This window comes from Salmo salar, chromosome ssa04 (assembly GCF_905237065.1).
Source record: "Salmo salar chromosome ssa04, Ssal_v3.1, whole genome shotgun sequence".
In the NCBI taxonomy this organism is placed as follows: domain Eukaryota; kingdom Metazoa; phylum Chordata; class Actinopteri; order Salmoniformes; family Salmonidae; genus Salmo; species Salmo salar.
Genome location: NC_059445.1, coordinates 41,500,683 through 41,519,239, shown reverse-complemented (window position 1 = coordinate 41,519,239; position 18,557 = coordinate 41,500,683). Strand labels below are relative to the sequence as shown.

General features: G+C 44.5%; 1 protein-coding gene across 2 annotated transcripts in view; it reads right to left on the bottom strand.

Annotated features, from left to right (window-relative positions):
• LOC106603108 (serine/threonine-protein kinase PAK 3) overlaps positions 1–18,557 on the bottom strand; it is a 60,358-nt gene that overhangs the window by 11,347 nt on the left and 30,454 nt on the right. Inside the window, exons 2-9 of one of the 2 annotated variants that reach the window (XM_014196337.2) lie at positions 15,386–15,579; positions 10,081–10,181; positions 9,479–9,632; positions 9,258–9,295; positions 7,638–7,700; positions 5,817–5,960; positions 5,290–5,464; positions 4,639–4,702 (exon numbers count right to left, since the gene is read on the bottom strand). In XM_014196337.2, the coding sequence (XP_014051812.1) occupies positions 4,639–4,702; positions 5,290–5,464; positions 5,817–5,960; positions 7,638–7,700; positions 9,258–9,295; positions 9,479–9,632; positions 10,081–10,181; positions 15,386–15,557 (911 nt within the window). In that variant the 5' untranslated portion in view covers positions 15,558–15,579. Of the gene's footprint in view, positions 1–4,638; positions 4,703–5,289; positions 5,465–5,816; positions 5,961–7,637; positions 7,701–9,257; positions 9,296–9,478; positions 9,633–10,080; positions 10,182–10,429; positions 10,481–15,385; positions 15,580–18,557 lie in introns of those variants that run through there. The other variant, XM_014196338.2, reaches the window with a different exon arrangement.

Sequence of the window (18,557 nt, the reverse complement as noted above, 5' to 3'; positions counted from 1 at the left end):
CCATGCTCGTGACCCTTATTTACACTTCGGATAGTGTCTTGAACGCACGAACAAAACGCCGCTATTTGGATATAACAATGGATTATTTTGAACCAAACCAACATTTGTTATTGAAGTAGCAGTCCTGGGAGTGCATTCTGACAAAGAACACCAAAGGTAATCAAACTTTTCTAATAGTAAATCTGACTTTGGTCAGGGCTAAACTTGGTGGGTGTCTAAATAGCTAGCCGTGATGGCTGGGCTATCTACTCAGAATATTGCAAAATGTGCTGTCACCGAAAAGCTATTTTAAAATCGGACACCTCGATTGCACAAAGGAGTTCTGTATCTATAATTGTTAAAATAATTGTTATGTTTTTTGTGAACGTTTATCGTGAGTAATTTAGTAAATTCACCGGAGGTTTGCGGGGGGTATGCTAGTTCTGAACGTCACATGCTAATGTAAAAAGCTGGTTTTTGATATAAATATGAACTTGATTGAACAAAACATGCATGTATTGTATAACATAATGTCCTAGGTGTGTCATCTGATGAAGATCATCAAAGGTTAGTGCTGCATTTAGCTGTGGTTTTGTTTTTTGTGACATTATATGCTAGCTTGAAAAATGGGTGTCTGATTATTTCTGGCTGGGTACTCTGCTGACATAATCTAATGTTTTGCTTTCGCTGTAAAGCCTTTTTGAAATCGGACAGTGTGGTTAGATAAAGGAGAGTCTTGTCTTTAAAATGCTGTGAAATAGTCATATGTTTGAAAAATTGACGTTTTTGTATTTTTGAGGAATTTGTAATTCGCGCCACGCCTATCATTGGATATTGGAGCAGGTGTTCCGCTAGCGGAATGTCTAGATGTAAGAGGTTAAACAGCGTTTGACATGCTTCGAAGTACGGTAATGGAATATTTTGATTTTTTTTGTCACGAAATGCGCTCGCGCGTCACCCTTCGATTACTGACCTGAACGCACGAACAAAACAGAGGTATTTGAATATAACTATGGATTATTTGGAACCAAAACAACATTTGTTGTTGAAGTAGAAGTCCTGGGAGTGCATTCTGATGAAGAACAGCAAAGGTAATCCAATTTTTCTTATAGTAAATCTGAGTTTGGTGAGGGCCAAACTTGGTGGGTGTCAAATTAGCTAGCCGTGATGGCCGGGCTATGTACTCAGAATATTGCAAAATGTGCTTTCGCCGAAAAGCTATTTTAAAATCTGACACCGCGATTGCATAAAGGAGTTCTGTATCTATAATTCTTAAAATAATTGTTATGTATTTTGTGAACGTTAATCGTGAGTAATTTAGTAAATTCACCGGAAGTTTGCTAGTTCTGAACGTCACATGCTAATGTAAAAAGCTGGTTTTTGATATAAATATGAACTTGGTTGAACAAAACATGCATGTATTGTATAACATAATGTCCTAGGAGTGTCATCTGATGAAGATCATCAAAGCTTAGTGCTGCATTTAGCTGTGGTTTTGGTTTTTGTGACATATATGCTTGCTTTGAAAATGGCTGTGTGATTATTTTTGGCAGGGTACTCTCCTGACATAATCTAATGTTTTGCTTTTGTTGTAAAGCCTTTTTGAAATCGGACAATGTGGTTAGATTAACGAGAGTCTTGTCTTTAAAATGGTGTAAAATAGTCATATGTTTGAGAAATTGAAGTTATAGCATTTTTGAGGTATTTGTATTTCGCGCCACGCAATTCCACTGGCTGTTGACTAGGTGGGACGCAAACGTCCCACCTTGCCCATTGAGGTTAAGATTCATCCCAGAATGACAGTAGCCGACACCATACCATCATTTCCTGTCAGGAGGCACTTAAGGAAACTACTATGAGACTGTCTACTGCTTCCTTTTGCTCCTTTGAGCAAATATCCTTTGAGTCCCTCCTTGATACTGTAGCTCACATGAAGACCTCCTCCTGCCCCTTGGACATGATCCCTCCTAGACTACTAAAAAAGGTTATGCCTACTGTTGGCCCCAACATTCTGTCTATTGTAAATAGCTCCCTGACCTCTGGCTTCTTCCCAGCCTATTTAAAAACTGCCCTGGTCCAACCTCTCCTTAAAAAGCCCAATCTAGAACCCTCCTCACTGAGTAATTATAGAATCCCATCTCTAAACAAATTTTTTTAATCCAAGATTTTAGATGTTGCTTTCAAGCAATTGGTGGCTTATTTGAGCATGAACAACTTATTTGAAAAATTCCAGACAGGCTTCCGCTCACTTCACAGCACAGAAACTGCTTTATTGACAGTCAGTAATGACTTTGTGTGGGCTGTCGATGCCAGTGAACGCTCCATTCTAGCTCTTTCATATTTGTTGGCTGGAGAGGTGGTTGGGAATCTCCAGCATTGACCTTGACAGGTTAAGGTCATATCTATGAGGCAGACATTTCTCAGTGAGCATGGGTGGTTCAGTCTCGTCCCCAGAACCTATTCACTATGGTGTCCCCCAGGGTTCAATTCTGGGCCCCATCGTTTTTCCCCTGTACATGCTTTCACTTGGTGACATAATCTGCAATTATAACATTCCGTTTCACTGCTATGCGGATGGCACATAGCTTTATTTACTAATCAGACCCAGTGACCAAGCTAGCGTAGCTACCCTTCACAAGTGTCTTGCTGACATCAAATGTTTGATGTCTGACAATTTTCTCCAGCTCAATGATAAGAAATCAGAGGTTGTTTTATTTGTCCCCCACCTTGCTAGAACCCAGATTGTAAATAACCTTGGTTATTTGTCTACCAATGTAAAGCCTATGGCCAAAAACCTTGGCGTCTTCTTTGACCCTTTACCTAAACCTCAAACTGAATGTTAAAAAGGTTATCCAGTCCTGCTTTTATCCTCTAAGAAATATAGCTAAAGTCAAGTATTTTATTCAGTCATTGATCTGAGCTACATGCTTTTATTTCCTCCCAACTAGAGTACTGTAACTCCTTGTATACATGTCCCAGTCAGAACTCACTCCATCGTCTACAGTTAGTTCAAAATGCTGCAGTTCTGCACCAGAAAATGTAACCATATCACACTTATTTTAGCTTCTGTGCCCCGGCTACCAGTCACTTTTAAAATAGATTAAATGTTATTAATCACGTTTAAGGCTAGACTCGGTTTAGCCTCATCTTATATCTCTGATCTTTAATCTTCCTACGAGCCAGGACGCAGCCTCAGATCCTCTGGCAGGGCACTGTTGACCATTCCAAAGTTTAGATTGAAAACGAAAGGAGACAAGGCATCTGCCATTAGGGTGCCTAGACTTTGGAATGGTATGCCAGAGGAGATCAGGCTTGCAGATTCAGTGCCTCTTTAAATCCCTGCTGAAGTTTTCATCAAGTTTCAACTTTTATAGAGGTGCTTTTAATGTATGATTTCAATTAGCAATCTTCTTTCTGTCTCCTTCCTCCTGTCTTTGTTAGTACTTTTATATTATTATTTTATGATGTGAAGCACTTTGTTACCTGCACTGAAGAGTGCTATACAAATAAAGTTCATGTTATTAAGTTATTATTAGACAGAATGAAGTGGAAGACTGATTTCACAAGTCACAAGTCAGAGCTTGAGTCAAGTTACACATCTCTCTCTCCCACTTCTCTCTCTCACTCTGTTCTCCTTGCCCTCTTCTCCCTCCCTCCATCCCTCCCTCCATCTATCCCCGAGACTCACGCTACACCAGTGTATTGCATTGTGAGAGTGTATGAATAATGAAAGAGTGTTCATGTTTGGTCCAGTCAGCTCTCATGGAGGCAGGCCCAGCCCAGGCCCAGCCCTGGCCCCTGCCCAGGCCCTGGCCCAGGCCCAGCCCAGGCCAGGCCCAGGCCCAGGCCCAGCCCAGGCCCAGCCCTGGCCCCTGCCCAGGCCCAGCCCAGGCCCTGGCCCAGACACTGACACCCTGCAGCCAGCCAGGTAACAAATAGTCTGTTATGTAGCTGTACAACCAATCCATACTAATCAGGAATAGTCTCATGTGATCTATCTCCAGGTTTGTTAACAGCTCACATCCTTAGATAACATTTTCCTGCCGGTTCAATCAGAGGAATCTGTGTGTAACCACAGAGTAGTGTTCTTATCTTGTTGCACAGCTGTTTTCATTTATAGACAGTGTGTGTAGGTTGTCTGTCATCACCACCCACATTGATCAGGGGAGCCCTTAGGGGTGTGTTAGATGAGGCTGCACAGACAAACAGAGTGCCTCTGCAGTGCTGGAGGGAGCTGGAAGCTGCTGTTGTTGTGTTCAGGACTGAGGTGGAGGGAGTGGTGATATCAGGGCTAAGCTCACCCGAAACTCCAGCTCTCTCCGAGAGAGAAGGAGAGAGAGAGAGAGAGAGAGAGAGAGAGAGAGAGAGAGAGAGAGAGAGAGAGAGCGCAGGCTGAGCTCATCGGGCCAGCAGCCAAGCCTAGATACAGTTCTGATTTCCTCTGTACTTCTCTCTATTCTCTCTCAGACCCTTCGTTCTTTCTCTCCTCTCTGACTCTGGTCACTTCTGAGTGAGACTCCGTCTTTATTTCTCTCAGCTGGGCTGACTACCGAAGACGCTGGGCTGACTACCAAAGACGCTGGGCTGACTACCAAAGAATACTTTGGTCCAATAAGAGAAAGTAAGTAGCTGGTGGATTTGGATTGAAGGTGGACTTACCCTTGTCCTATTTTCTCAAAGCGTGTGTACTTCTTTTTAGGGTCCCCCACACTCACAATGCTCCCTGGGAGGACAGAGAGAGGTGATTAGTGGAGAGTGTAGAGAGTGTGAGAGCATGACAATAGGGGGTCTAGGTCAGGCTGAGACACACACACACACACACACACACACACACACACACACACACACACACACACACACACACACACACACACACACACACACACACACACACACACACACACACACACACACACACACACACACACACACACACACACACACACAGCACGACCATGGAGAAGGCAACCCTGCATTACACACACACTCCTCTGCCCACGCCACTCAGGGATGTGGCCCGCTGTGGGGAATCGTACTGCAGCCAAATACACTGCTGCATGCTGAAAGGTTGGCCTGCTCAGTAGAGCACTGCTGATGTTTTTGGACAGGGACACAGGCAGACACTGCAGCACTCAGACTACGGAGGGGCGCTTGGCCATCCTAAGGCTGTAATCTCTGGCTTACTGAGCAGCCCACACTAATCACTGCAGTAGGATGGGTTTGGAGGCCTAGACACACAACACAGTACAGTTACAGCACACTCTCTATGGGACTCTTCATGCTCCATAGGTCCACAGAGAGACAACATACTCAGTCGCTCCAGAATCTCCTCGTCTGTCATCTTGGACTTCTTCTTCTGCCGGTCGGTGTTGCGGTACAGAGTGCTGGACGTGTTCTCTGGCTGGACCTGGGACTCCGGTGGGGTTGTGACCTCCTTCACAGGGGCGGGAGGCGCCAAGGGCTCGATGACAGAGCGGGTGTATATCTGTACGGAGAGGAGCAGGACACAGTCACAGTCAGAGAGGAGCAGAACACAGTCACGGTCAGAGGAGCAGGACACTGCCACAGTCAGAGAAGAGCAGGACACAGTCACGGTCAGGGAGGAGCAGGACACAGTCACAGTCAGAGAGGAGCAGGACACAGTCACAGTCAGAGAGGAGCAGGACACAGACACAGTCAGAGAGGAGCAGGACACAGACACAGTCAGAGAGGAGTAGGAAAACATGCACACTCTACAGCTCTGTAGTGAGTTGAGTTGTTGAGGTGGTAAGACTGTAAGTCTGTCTAGATCTGTAACAAGGTTTTAAGTCATCGTTCATAACCTCAGTGTGACTCACAGATTTAGTGTGCTCAGGTCGAGGTGCGATGACGGGTGGAAGCTCATTGTCATCATCGTCATCCTCCTCCTCTTCTTCCTCCTCCTCCTCCTCTTCCTCTGACACAGGGGGCGCAATCGGGGGTTCTGTGGATGTCTTTGCACCCTGAGGGGTAAAACAAGGGGTCAGTGAGGAGGTCTGTAGTACGTTGGACTGTGACAATCTGACACCGCTGGGACAGACTGCATCACCTGCATTACTGTCAATGGTTAGTCCAGGGACTCCTAATGTTCCATGTAATGAAGCATGTCCAAGCTCACAATAAAGACCTTCTATTACAACAGGGTGCCCGGCTGTGAACTAGGATAGGGTAAAACAAAAAGATTGTAATGGATTTGACATGTGTAATTAGGAATGTAGCTATTTGACATGATCAGCTTGCTTAAACCTGGAGAGGATAGCTACTAGAATGGCTGATGGGCTGAGGTATGTACCAGAAAGAGAAAAGACAAGAGAGTGGGGGATCGCATGGATGGGATTTGGGTGGGGTTGGGTGTTGTAGGGTAGTTACAGGGTGAGGTTTGAGAGTGAATCATTTTACAGCAAAAACAGAGTTAAAATGAGAGTTAAAAACAGAGTTAAAATTAGAGTTAAAAACAGAGTTAAAATGAGAGTTAAAAACAGAGTTAAATGAGAGTTAAAAGCAGAGTTAAAATGAGAGTTAAAAACAGAGTTAAAATGAGAGTTAAAAACAGTTCAAATGAGAAAACATACTACAACAAGGCTAACAGGGATAATCTCTGTCGTGACGTATATCCGCGTCAGCTCATAGAACTGCATTACACAGCATACAGTTGGACCTGGAGAACCAAACATGCAAAACAACCCCTGACCCAACACTCCAACTCCAACCAGAGCCACTAAAAACATCCTCCAGTCTTACAGTACGGTAGGCCACAATACCGACTATGACGGTGGTGAAAGAGCCATGCAAAGGCCCTCTCTATCATATTTGCTCCTCTATAAATGATTTCTAATGTCTCTCACCTCTGTACTGTACTCCATCATAAACACCATTATCTGGGTGAACCTGTTCTGTAAGGTGGGATAGACTTCATCCATCTCTAGCCTAAGTATGCAATGTAAGATGGCAAAGAATAGCCAAAGCAGCACAGCATAGCAGTAGTGGTGACTAGCTGCAGGCTATATGCAATGGTGGCAAGCCAGCAGTCCTTCATTTAGCAGTGGTTTGGTTTAAGCCCTGCCATGGGGGGATAAGAAGCGTCAGAGTTCTGAGAAGAGCCCCAGAGACAGAACAGATAGAGGTGAAGGCGGCAGAGGAGATGAGAGGCCAGCTGGCTAGTGATAAGTAGCGCTAGGCTAGCAGGTTTCTACTGGGCCGTGTGGCCAGATCTGAACAGCGGATGGACTATTAAAGCAGGCACATATTGGCTATGTGGTGAACATGGGATCAGCCATGCAGGAATGTGAGTATCGTCACAGCCCTCTCAGGCATGCGCCTCACAGCCCTGGCAGTTAAAGGATGGGCCATTTGGAATTGGTTAAGGAAATGCTTACAGCCAAGTGGTGAAATGGAGATGCAGCCATTACATTACGAAATGTAGCCAGATTCAATTTAAATATAGAGAACGACGATGTCTCTAAAATCTCAAACATTTGCGGGATGGCAAGTCATGTTCATTGGTAAGTCATGTTCATTTTCATCCAATGGAGCCTGGATATCTGGGCAAATCTAGCATCAACAACATTAAGAGTTCAAAATGGTTCCATGTAGAGTATAGCCAATGTAGAGGTATGTGGAAAGTAATATGGAGGAGTTACCTTGTCAAATAATGCGCTGCAGGTTCTATGGCTGACAGGAGGCCCAGACGACAGCAGTCGGTTCTGAATGTGAAGGTTGAAAATGTGAGGATTTACTGAACACACACCCACACAACATTACAGAGCTATGGACTGGACTACAGCGGGATGGGAGAGGGCAGAGGGCAGAGGGCAGGGGACAGAGGGCAGAGGGCAGAGGGCAGAGGGCAGAGGACAGAGGGCAGGGGACAGTGGGCAGAGTGCAGGGGACAGAGGGCAGAGGGCAGGGGACAGAGGGCAGAGGGCAGAGGGCAGGGGACAGAGGGCAGAGGGCAGGGGATAGAGGGCAGAGGGCAGAGGAGAGAGGGCAGGGGTAGAGGGCAGGGGACAGGGGAGAGGGGGGCAGAGGACAGAGGGCAGGGGACAGAGGGCAGGGGACAGGGGGCAGAGGGCAGAGGACAGAGGGCAGGGGACAGGGGGCAGAGGGCAGAGGACAGAGGGCAGGGGACAGGAGGCAGAGGGCAGAGGGCAGGGGACAGGGGGCAGAGGGCAGAGGACAGAGGGCAGGGGACAGGGGGCAGAGGGCAGGGGGCAGAGGGCAGGGGACCGCTACGGAGTAATGGGGAATAAATGACATCATCAACATCTAACTACAGAGTAATGGATCCTCACATACTGAGGAGAGATTTTCATGGGTGAAGAGACACAAATCATGTTTTGGGGAGTGGAGATGCCAAGGTGATCACTACAGTGATATTAGTGGCAGAACCTTTTGCTTCTGGACTGTAACTTAACACCACCATATTATTACATATATCAGAGGGCTGAGCGATTGAGAGGTGTGGTACCCACTGCCAGGCTCAGGAACCGGCTCCTTACGGACCTGCTCTATCAACACTTCATCAGGACCCTCAGAGTGCTGGGAGCCTTCTCCAGATATAGCAAAACCATAATAGAGAAAAGTGGCCCCGTGCTCAGACTCCTCACACCCAAGCCAGAGGTAAAGTACCAACAGACAGAAAGACTAAATGCAGGCGAGTGCACATGACCTCTGAGTCTTCTTTCTCAGTCCACCAATGAAACGTTACTCCGACAGAGACACTGTCCAAAGAATGTTTAGTCAATAGCAACTTTTCCCCCCAAATCAAATCAAATGAAATTGTATTGGTCACATACATATGGTTAGCAGATGTTAATGCGAGTGTAGCGAAATGCTTGTGCTTCTAGTTCCGACTAGAACTTACCAGTCTAGCTATCATACAGTGAGGAGATTGGTTCCATCACTTGTGTAGACAGTTACCCGTACACAACTACCGATTAAGGGCCTATAGGGACAATGGTTTTCAAAATATATGAAATATGACAGAACGGTTCATTATTAAAATAAACTGAGCCATTGTGGCAGCCCAGAGAGAGTCATTAGGCTGATTTCCAAAGGGACGTTTAGACTCTTAGACAGTCATGTGAGGTCAGGGAAATGATAATAGACAGTCTTTGCTTACAGTCCTTGCAAAAGCTCCACAGCACTCTACGTCTGAGGAGAGAATACTACAACGCGCTCATATTTTGTTTCTCGTTCAATAAATGTGGGCTAATTAGCTGTTGAGAGGAAAGGAACGTTTGAAATGGATGAGCACTTACCAGAGTGTTGACTGCTATGTATCCATGCGCGGATTTGTCTGAAAGAGAAAGGAATCATTGGCCCACGTCCAATTCTCTTACAGTGACAACACGCTGACAGATCCGCATGTAGACTCTCCAATAAATAGTCAGCTTTTGCTCAGTAGCACTTTTTTTTTTTGATTCGGAAAACGTAAGACAGAGAGAGATGATCCGGGCATGGTGTGTTTGTGTGTTCTCACCTCCGGAGGTGAAACTCATGTATTTCTGGTTGTTGACCGTCTCTTTGGAGTCGTAGAACTTGAGCACGTCCAGCACGGCCTGAGGGTTCTTCTTCTGCTCCAGCTTGGTGATGTTGGAGGTCTGAAGGAGGCGCGCCCACTGCTCTGGGATGCCCTGGGGGAGAGAGGTCACAGGTCATAGGTCAGGGGTTAGATGCACTCTGACCTCATTGCTACCGCCACTGCACACCTTTTCATGTCTGGGTTATAATTAACAAGTAGTGGTAATATGGGTGATAAGGGTGTACTAATAGCTACTACTAGATGCCTTCCTTGTCTGTGATGTACTGTATCAATATATGCACTGGAAATACCTTGATCTGTCACTTAAAGATGTACTATTGGACTATAAATTGTGCCTTCCTGTAATATAGTTATGCTAAAATGTTTATTCTATTCTAATAAGCCATTTACTTCATGTTCGTATTCTTATCTTTTATTAGTTCTTATTGTTGTTGCGTTGTCGAGAAGGAACCTGCAAGTAAGCATTTCATTAGACGGTGTATACCACGTGTATCCTGTACATACGACTAAAATAATTTGAAACTGAAACTGAAACTTACAGTGAACTCCCCTGTAACAGCGTCAAAACCAACATGTATGGTGTGCTCAAAGTCTGAAGGCAGGGAGATCTCAGGACGCTCCTTCTCCTTCTTCTTGTTTGCTGCACGGAGGAACAAAAGAACATGCAGATCTATTTCTAATACATACACAGGGATTTTAAAGAGGTATACAGTGCCTTCGGAAAGTATTCAGACCCCTTGACTTTTTCCACATTTTGTTACATTACAGCCTTATTCTAAAATAGATTTTTTGTTAAATACTCAGCAATCTACACACATCGCCCCATAATGACAAAGCAAAAACAGGATTTTAGAAATGTTTGCATATTTATAAAAAATAAAAACACACCCATTGCTATGCGACTCGAAATTGAGCTCAGGTGCATCCTGTTTCCAATGATCATCCTTGAGATGTTTCTACAACTTGATTGGAGTCCACCTGTGGTAAATTCAAATGATTGGACATTATTTGGAAAGGCACACACCTGTCTATATAAGGTCCCACAGTTGACAGTGCATGTCAGAGCAAAAAGCAAGCCATGAGGTTGAAGGAATTGTTTATATAGCTCCGAGACAGGAATGTGTCGAGGCACAGATCTGGGGAAGGGTACCAAAACATTTCTGCAGCATTGAAGGTCCCCAAGAACAGTGTTGCCTCTATCATTTATAAATGGAAGAAGTTTGAAACCACCAAGACTCTTCCTAGAGCCGGCCGCCCGGCCAAACTGAGCAACCGGGCGAGAAGGGCCTTGGTCAGGGAGGTGACCAAGAACCCGATAGTCACTCTGATAGAACTCTAGGGTTTATTCTGTGGAGATGGGAGAACCTTCCAGAAGAACAACCATCTCCGCAGCACTCCACCAATCAGGTCTTTATGGTAAAGTGGCCAGACGGAACCCACTCCTCAGTAAAAGACACATGACAGCCTGCTTGGAATTTGCCAAAAGGCACGTAAAGGACTCTCAGACCATGAGAAACAAGATTCTCTGGTCTGATGAAATCAAGATTGAACTCTTTGGCCTGAATGCCAAGCATCAGGTCTGGAGGAAACCTGGCACCATCCCTACGGTGAAGCATGGTGGTGGCAATCATGCTGTGGGAATGTTTTTCAGCTGCAGGGACTGGGAGACTAGTCAGGACCAAAGCAAAGATGAACGGAGCAAAGTACAGAAAAATCCTTGATGAAAATCTGCTCCAGAGCGCATAGTACCTCCAACTGGGGGCAAAGGTTCACATTCCAACAGGACAACGACCCTAAGCACACAGCCAAGACAACGCAGGAGCTGCTTCTGAACAAGTCTCTGAATGCCCTTGAGTGGCCCAGATCGAGCTCGGACTTGAACCCAATCGAACATCTCTGGAGAGACCTGACTATAGCTGTGCAGCAACGCTCCCCATCCAACTTGACAGAGCTTGAGAGGATCTGCAGAGAAGAATGGGAGAAACTCCCCAAATATAGGTAAGCTTGTAGCGTCATACCCAAGAAGACTCAAGGCTGTAATCGCTGCCAAAGTTGCTTCAACAAAGTACTGAGTAAAGGGTCTGAATACTTACAGTACCAGTCAAAAGTTTGGACACTCCTACTCATTCAAGGGTTTTTCTTTATTTTTACTATTTTCTACATTGTAGAATAATTGTGAAGACAACAAAACTATGACATAACACATATGGAATCATGTCGTAACCAAAAAAGTGTTAATCAAATCAAAATATATTTTATATTTCAGATTCTTCAAAGTAGCCACCCTTTGCCTTGATGATAGCTTTACACACTCTTGACATTCTATCAACCAGTTTCACATGGAATGCTTTTCCAACAGTATTGAAGGAGTTCCCACATATGCTGAACACTTGTTGGCTGCTTTTCCTTCATTCTGTGGTCCAAATGTCAAGTGTCTTCACTGACATTTTCAACCTCTCCCTGACTGAGTATGTAATACCTACATGTTTCAAGCAGACCACCATAGTCCCTGTGCCCAAGGAAGCGAAGGTAACCTTAGCACTCACGTCGGTAGCCATGAAGTGCTTTGATAGGCTGGTCATGCCTCACATCAACAGCATCCTCCTGGATAACCTAGACCCACTCGAATTCGTATACCGCCCCAACAGATCCACAGATGACGCAATCTCAATCGCACTCCACACTGCCCTTTCCCACCTGGACAAAAGGAACACCTATGTGAGAATGCTGTTCATTGACTACAGCTCAGCGTTCAACACCATAGTGCCCACGAAGCTCATCACTAAGCTAAGGACCCTGAGACTAAACACCTCCCTCTGCAACTGGATCCTGAACTTACAGACGGGCCGCCCCCAGGTGGTAAGGGTAGGCAACAACAAGTCTGCCACGCTGATCCTCAACACTGGGGCCCCTCAGGGGTGTGTACTTAGTCCCCTCCTGTACTCCCTGTTCACCCACGACTGCGTGGCCAAACACGACTCCAACACCATTATTACGTTTTCTGACAACACAAGTGTTCACACTGACAACGATGAAACAGCCTATAGGGAGGAGGTCAGAGAACTGGCTGTGTGGTGCCAGGACAACAACTTCTCCCTCAATGTGAGCCAGACAAAGGAGCTGATCGTGGACTACAGGAAAAGGCAGTCCGAACTGGCCCCCATTAACATCAACGGGAATGTAGTGGAGCGGGTCGAGAGTTTGAAGTTCCTTGGTGTCCACATCACCAACAAACTATCATGGTCCAAACACACCAAGACAGTTGTGAAGAGGGTACGACAAAACCTTTCCCCCCTCAGGAGACGGAAAAGATTTGGTATGGGTCCCCAGATCCTCAAAAAGTTCTACAGCTGCACCATCGAGAGCATCTTGACCGGTTGCATCACTGCCTGGTAAGGCAACTGCTCAGCATCTGACCCTAAGGCGCTACAGAGGGTAGTGCGTACGGCCCAGTATATCACTGGGGCCAGGCTTCCTGCCATCCAGGACCTATATAATAGTCAGCGGAAAGCCCATAAAATTGTCAGAGACTCCAGTCACCCAAGTCATAGTCTGTTTTCTCTGCAACCGTATGGCAAGCGGTACCGGAGCGCCAAGTCTAGAACAAAAAGGCTCCTTAACAGCTTCTACCCCTAAGCCGTAAGACTGCTGAACAATTAATCAAATGGCCACCGGACTATTACATTGACCCCCCCACACCTCCATTTGTTTGTTGTACTGTACACTGCTGCTACTCGCTGTATATTATCTATACATAGTCACTTCACCCCTACCTACATGTACTAATTACCTCAACTAACCTGTACCCCCGCACACTGACTCGGTACCGGTACCCCCTGTATATAGCCTCATTATTGTTACGTAATTGTGTTACTCTTAATTATAATTTTTTTTACATTAGTTTATTTGGTAAATATTTTCTTAGCTCTTCTTGAACTGCACTGTTGGTTAAGGGCTTGTAAGTAAGCATTTCACGGTAAGGTCTACACTGTATTCGGTGCATGTGACAAAAAGTTAGATTTTAACTCATCCCAAACCATCTCAATTGGTTTGAGGTCGGGTGATTGTGGAGGCCAGGTCATCTGATGCAGCACTCCATCACCTTCTTGGTCAAATAGCCCTTACACAGCCTGGAAGTGTGTTGGGTCATTGTCCTGTTGAAAAACAAATGATAGTCCCACTAAGCCCAAACCAGATGGGATAGCATATCGCTGCAGAATGCTGTGGTAGCCATGCTGGTTAAGTGTGCCTTGAATTCTAAATAAATCACAGACAGTGTCACCAGCAAAGCACCCCCACACCATCACACCTCCTTCTCCTCCATGCTTCACAGTGGGAACCACACATGCAGAGATCATCTGATCACCTACTCTGCGTCTCACAAAGACACGGCGGTTGGAACCAAAAATCTCACATTTGGACTCATCAGACCAAAGGACAGATTTCCACTGGTCTAATGTCTATTGCTCGTGTTTCTTGACCCAAGCAAATCTCTTCTTATTATTGATGCCCTTTAGTAGTGGTTTCTTTGCAGCAATTTCACCATGAAGGCCTGATTCACACAGTCTCCTCTGAACAGTTGATGTTAAGATGTGTCTGTTACTTGAACTCTGTGAAGCATTTATTTGCTGCAATTTCTGAGGCTGGTAACTCAAATGAGCTTATCCTCTGCAGCAGAGGTAACTCTGGGTCTTCCTTTCCTGTGGCAGTCCTCATGAGAGCTAGTGTCATCATTGCGCTTGATGGTTTTTGCGACTGCAATTGAAGAAACGTTCAAAGTTCTTGACATTTTCCGGATTGACTGACCTTCATGTCTTAAAGTAATGATGGACTGTCGTTTCTCTTTTCTTATTTGAGATAATATGGACTTGGCCTTCTACCAAATAGGGCTATCTTCTGTATACCACCCCTACCTTGCCACAACACAACTGATTGGCTCAAACTTATTAAGAAGGAAATAAATTCCACAAATTAACTTTTAACAAGGCACACCTGTTAATTGAAATGTATTCCAGGTGACTACCTCATGAATCTGGTTGAGAGAATACCAATAGTGTGCCAAGCTGGTGGCTACTTTGAAGAATCTCAAATATAAAATATATTTTGATTTGTTTAATACTTTTTTGGTTACTACATGATTCCATATGCGTTATTTCATAGTTGTGATGTCTTAACTATTACTCTACAATGTAGAAAATAGTAAAAATAAAGAAAAACCCTTGAATGAGTATGAATGAGTGTTTCCAAACTTTTGACTGGTACTCTATATAAATGTATTTTTTTTGTTTTACATTTTTAATAAAAAACTGTTTTTGCTTTGTCATTATGGGGTATTGTGTGTGGATTGTTGAGGAAAAAACAATTTAATACATTTTAGAATAAGGCTGTAACCTAACAAAATATGGAAATGGTCAAGGGGTCTGAATACTTTCCGAATGCACTGTATGTTAAAATCGGTGTCATTATTCTTGAACAGTGATTTTCAATATTTTTGGAATAAGAACTGTGTTTACAAGGATTGTGTGGCTCTAGCAACTTTTATATAACTGAGATTGTTTCACTTTTTTGCCGAGGGCAGAGCTAAAAATAAATACAATACCCATATCCCAAATTGCATAGCTCAGAGAGGGCTCCTAGCCCTAATAAAACAGTGATGTTACTCTATCACTGATCAACGGGTTCCTTGTTTTCACTTGACCTCGTGAGCCAGTGAGGATGTCTCGGGTTTCGTGGAAACCCAAAAGAACTCCAGGCCTAGTTTTTCATATTTAGGTGACGTGGTCAGGACATACTCAGGGCCCTAGTTCTGTACTATAGTAAAGGGTGATGCAGATGTCTACTCACTCTTGTCTCCTCCAGGGAAGATGGAGCGCAGGCGAACCTTCTTGTTCTTCTCTTCAGGAGCCATTGGGAGAGGTTTGGAGCCGTGATTCACTGATGAAGAGTCTCGGGAACTACTGTTCATTCTCAAGGGAGGGGCTGGCGGTTTCTCTTCAATATCGACACTATCGGACATCTTTAGTAACACTCACAGTATCCTAGGACGAAGGGAAAAAACAAGAGAGAGCATGAGGCTATGATAGAAAATATGTAAGGGATTCTTAGGATCAAAGTGGAAAGAGAGAAGAGAGCCATGCCTACAGGCTCTCCCCTGAGATATCAAAATATACTCGAAATCCACCACTCCCTCTGCACACTGCAGGCTTTAAACAGATCAACATCCATCCCACATTTAAAAGTATTTTTCATTCCAAATAACTGAATCAAGAAATGTGAGGAATGTTGTAATGGTTTTGAACTTGAGTACAAATGCTGTAAGACTTTGTCAGGAGTTCAACAAAACTCTACAAGGTAACAGTCTTTGGATGGCTGTCTGTCTCCCCCTCACTGTGTAATGTTTGCTGTCAGTAGAGGCATGAGCAGCCTCAAGCCAGCGTGTTTAAATCTCCATGGGTCCCAAGAAGGGCTCTCTCTGTGCTCCAAGGGGGCACAATATCCCATAATCTGTCTTTACTTAGACCTACAATTTCCTGTCATAGTTTCACTCTCTGGTTCCTAATCCTTTTCTTGAAGGAAGGCCTCTGTGTTCACGAACTACTAATGTTTTAGATCTGCCGTGTGCCGGAGGAAAAAACAATCCAATCACAAGACTCACAGACTGGAAAACATCTAGCTATAAAACCATGTTTAAATCTAAATTAATACATTCAACAGAAGCTCCAAGTAGATTACAGATCTTTGCTGAGATCATCGTCTGCTGAGATGATGGAGAGAAACTGACAAGAAAGTGTGTAGTATGGAGACTGCAGCCCATCGACTTACATTCATCTAGGGGGAGATAAATCCACTCGTACACATCTGACTTCATTAGGAAGCATCTGTAAACAGACTATTTAGTCCTCAGCATAGTCAAACCGTTACATCCCTGATGTAAAATCCTGGACTACTGTACTACTGCAGTTGTAGCCTATACAGTATTTTCCATGTGTAACCTGATAATCGGAGATTCAACCAAGCCTCAGTACAAACAGACGCTCCCAGTTATTAAAACACACTTCACATTCAAATCGATCAATGTTTATGTAGGCCCACAACGAAACGTTTCAGAAACATATCTCACCTTTTGCAGTGTATGTCACATTGTGTTCCATTACATTGCTGTGCCTGTAACACTTCACACAACTTCACACAACATCCTCTCAGACGTCTCTGTACCTAAATGTGAATATGTGAGGCGGACGTTTGGGCCAGCGATTTAGAATGTGTGTTATAGGGCATGGCTGCTCAGCTGCAGCAAGGGTAGGGCCCAGTAAGGGTAGGGACCCAGTAAGGGTAGGGCCTAGAGTAGGAGCTAAGGTTAGGGCAGTAATATAATATGAAACAGAGGTTCCAACTGAGTTTCTTATTTTCCTCTGCTGCTCTCTTACATTGTTATTGCAGCTGTGGGCTTTTGAAGCCCTCTCCTGGAGCATCAGGACCAGGGTAATATAATGAGAGTGACAGGAGCATGCTCTGCATAGTAAACAGTAGGCCCTCTAGGAATGGCAGCAGCATACAGGACAGTGAGACAGAGCTGCAGCTTGCCGTAGAACAGGCCCCTAGTTAGGGATTACAACTACATCAGGAACATTGGCCTATTTAGGTAATGTGGAGAGGGCTCCCGGATAAAGATGGGATAGCCATCTGGAAGAATCTATGGGGGATTCATCTGTGCAAGTTAAGGTTAGGCTCAAGACAGTATACTCATTGTCAACCTGAACCCTGTTGACTACAGTTTGAGATGAGGGAAACCGCTACAGATTCAGTTAAATTAGGGTAATTCCCTCTCCCAATGTAAACAAGAGAAAGTCAATGAAGCGCAGCCTTCAAGTGACAGCACATTTTTCTCAGGCTGTTAGAAGGACGCGAGCTAATGAGCTGTTTGGCGCTGGAATGGTGCTAATGATGTCCAATGACTTTGTTCGACTGTGAAATCGCAACCGGGATATGGAGAGTGAGAGCTGGGCTACATGTTCATATCACTCATCCCCTCCCTCATCCTCAATCCTTCCATCCTCCATCTTAGGCTCTTTTCACAGCCTCGCCCTGAGGCCCATCATGTGATTTACAGTCAAACAGTCTCAGGGCCACACAGCCTCTTAGACTGGAGACCTACATTAGTGAACAAAGGCCACCAGGCAGCACAGGATTCACTCCCGGGCCACTTGCAAATGTCTGTCTGTGTGTCAAATCAAATCGAAGATTATTGGTCGCGTATACAGTTTAGCAGATGTTATAGCTGGTGTGGCGAAATGCTTATGTTACTGTCGCCTAAAAATACAGTAAAACGTCAAACAAGTTCACAAATCATTTTAATGTTAAAAAAAAAAAATACTAAAAAGTACAACAAGAAATGAAGAATGAACGTCGGGACGAATCCAATTAACAAACCAGATAGCACTGTAACATTAATCAAAATGCAATCTATACGCACATACAGAGGATGAATTCACACCAGATATACTAAGAATTATATGTACATTAGTAGATATATTAGAGTGAGCTATATCAAAAATCCAGTACATGCTGTGTGTAAAAACAGTGTAACTAAATACAAAGTACAGTAGTAGAAATATTAGAAAGAGCTATGTCGGGAATACAATATTGAAAAGAGATGGAGACCTGCACACTGTCGAAAAATGAATAAATCCAAAACTGAGGCTTGAATGCAAAAAAACATGTTTATCAGAACATCATGGTGCCCAAAAAATCATAGTGCAAGAAAGGGCATAAATGAAATGTGAAAACAATCACAAGCGTTGCAGGAATTCAGTTTTTGTGAAACATTGTGAAACGGGAAGTGTCCAGTGGTTCAATGTCTCTATGACATGGGACAGCAGTGTTTGCTGTGTGTGAGTGGGTGAGTGTGTATGTGGGTGTGTTTGTGAGTATGAGGTGTGTGTGATAGCTTGTGTGTGTTTTGTGTGAGTGAGTGTGTATCACCTGGTAGACGGCTAGTGATGGCTGTTCAACAGTC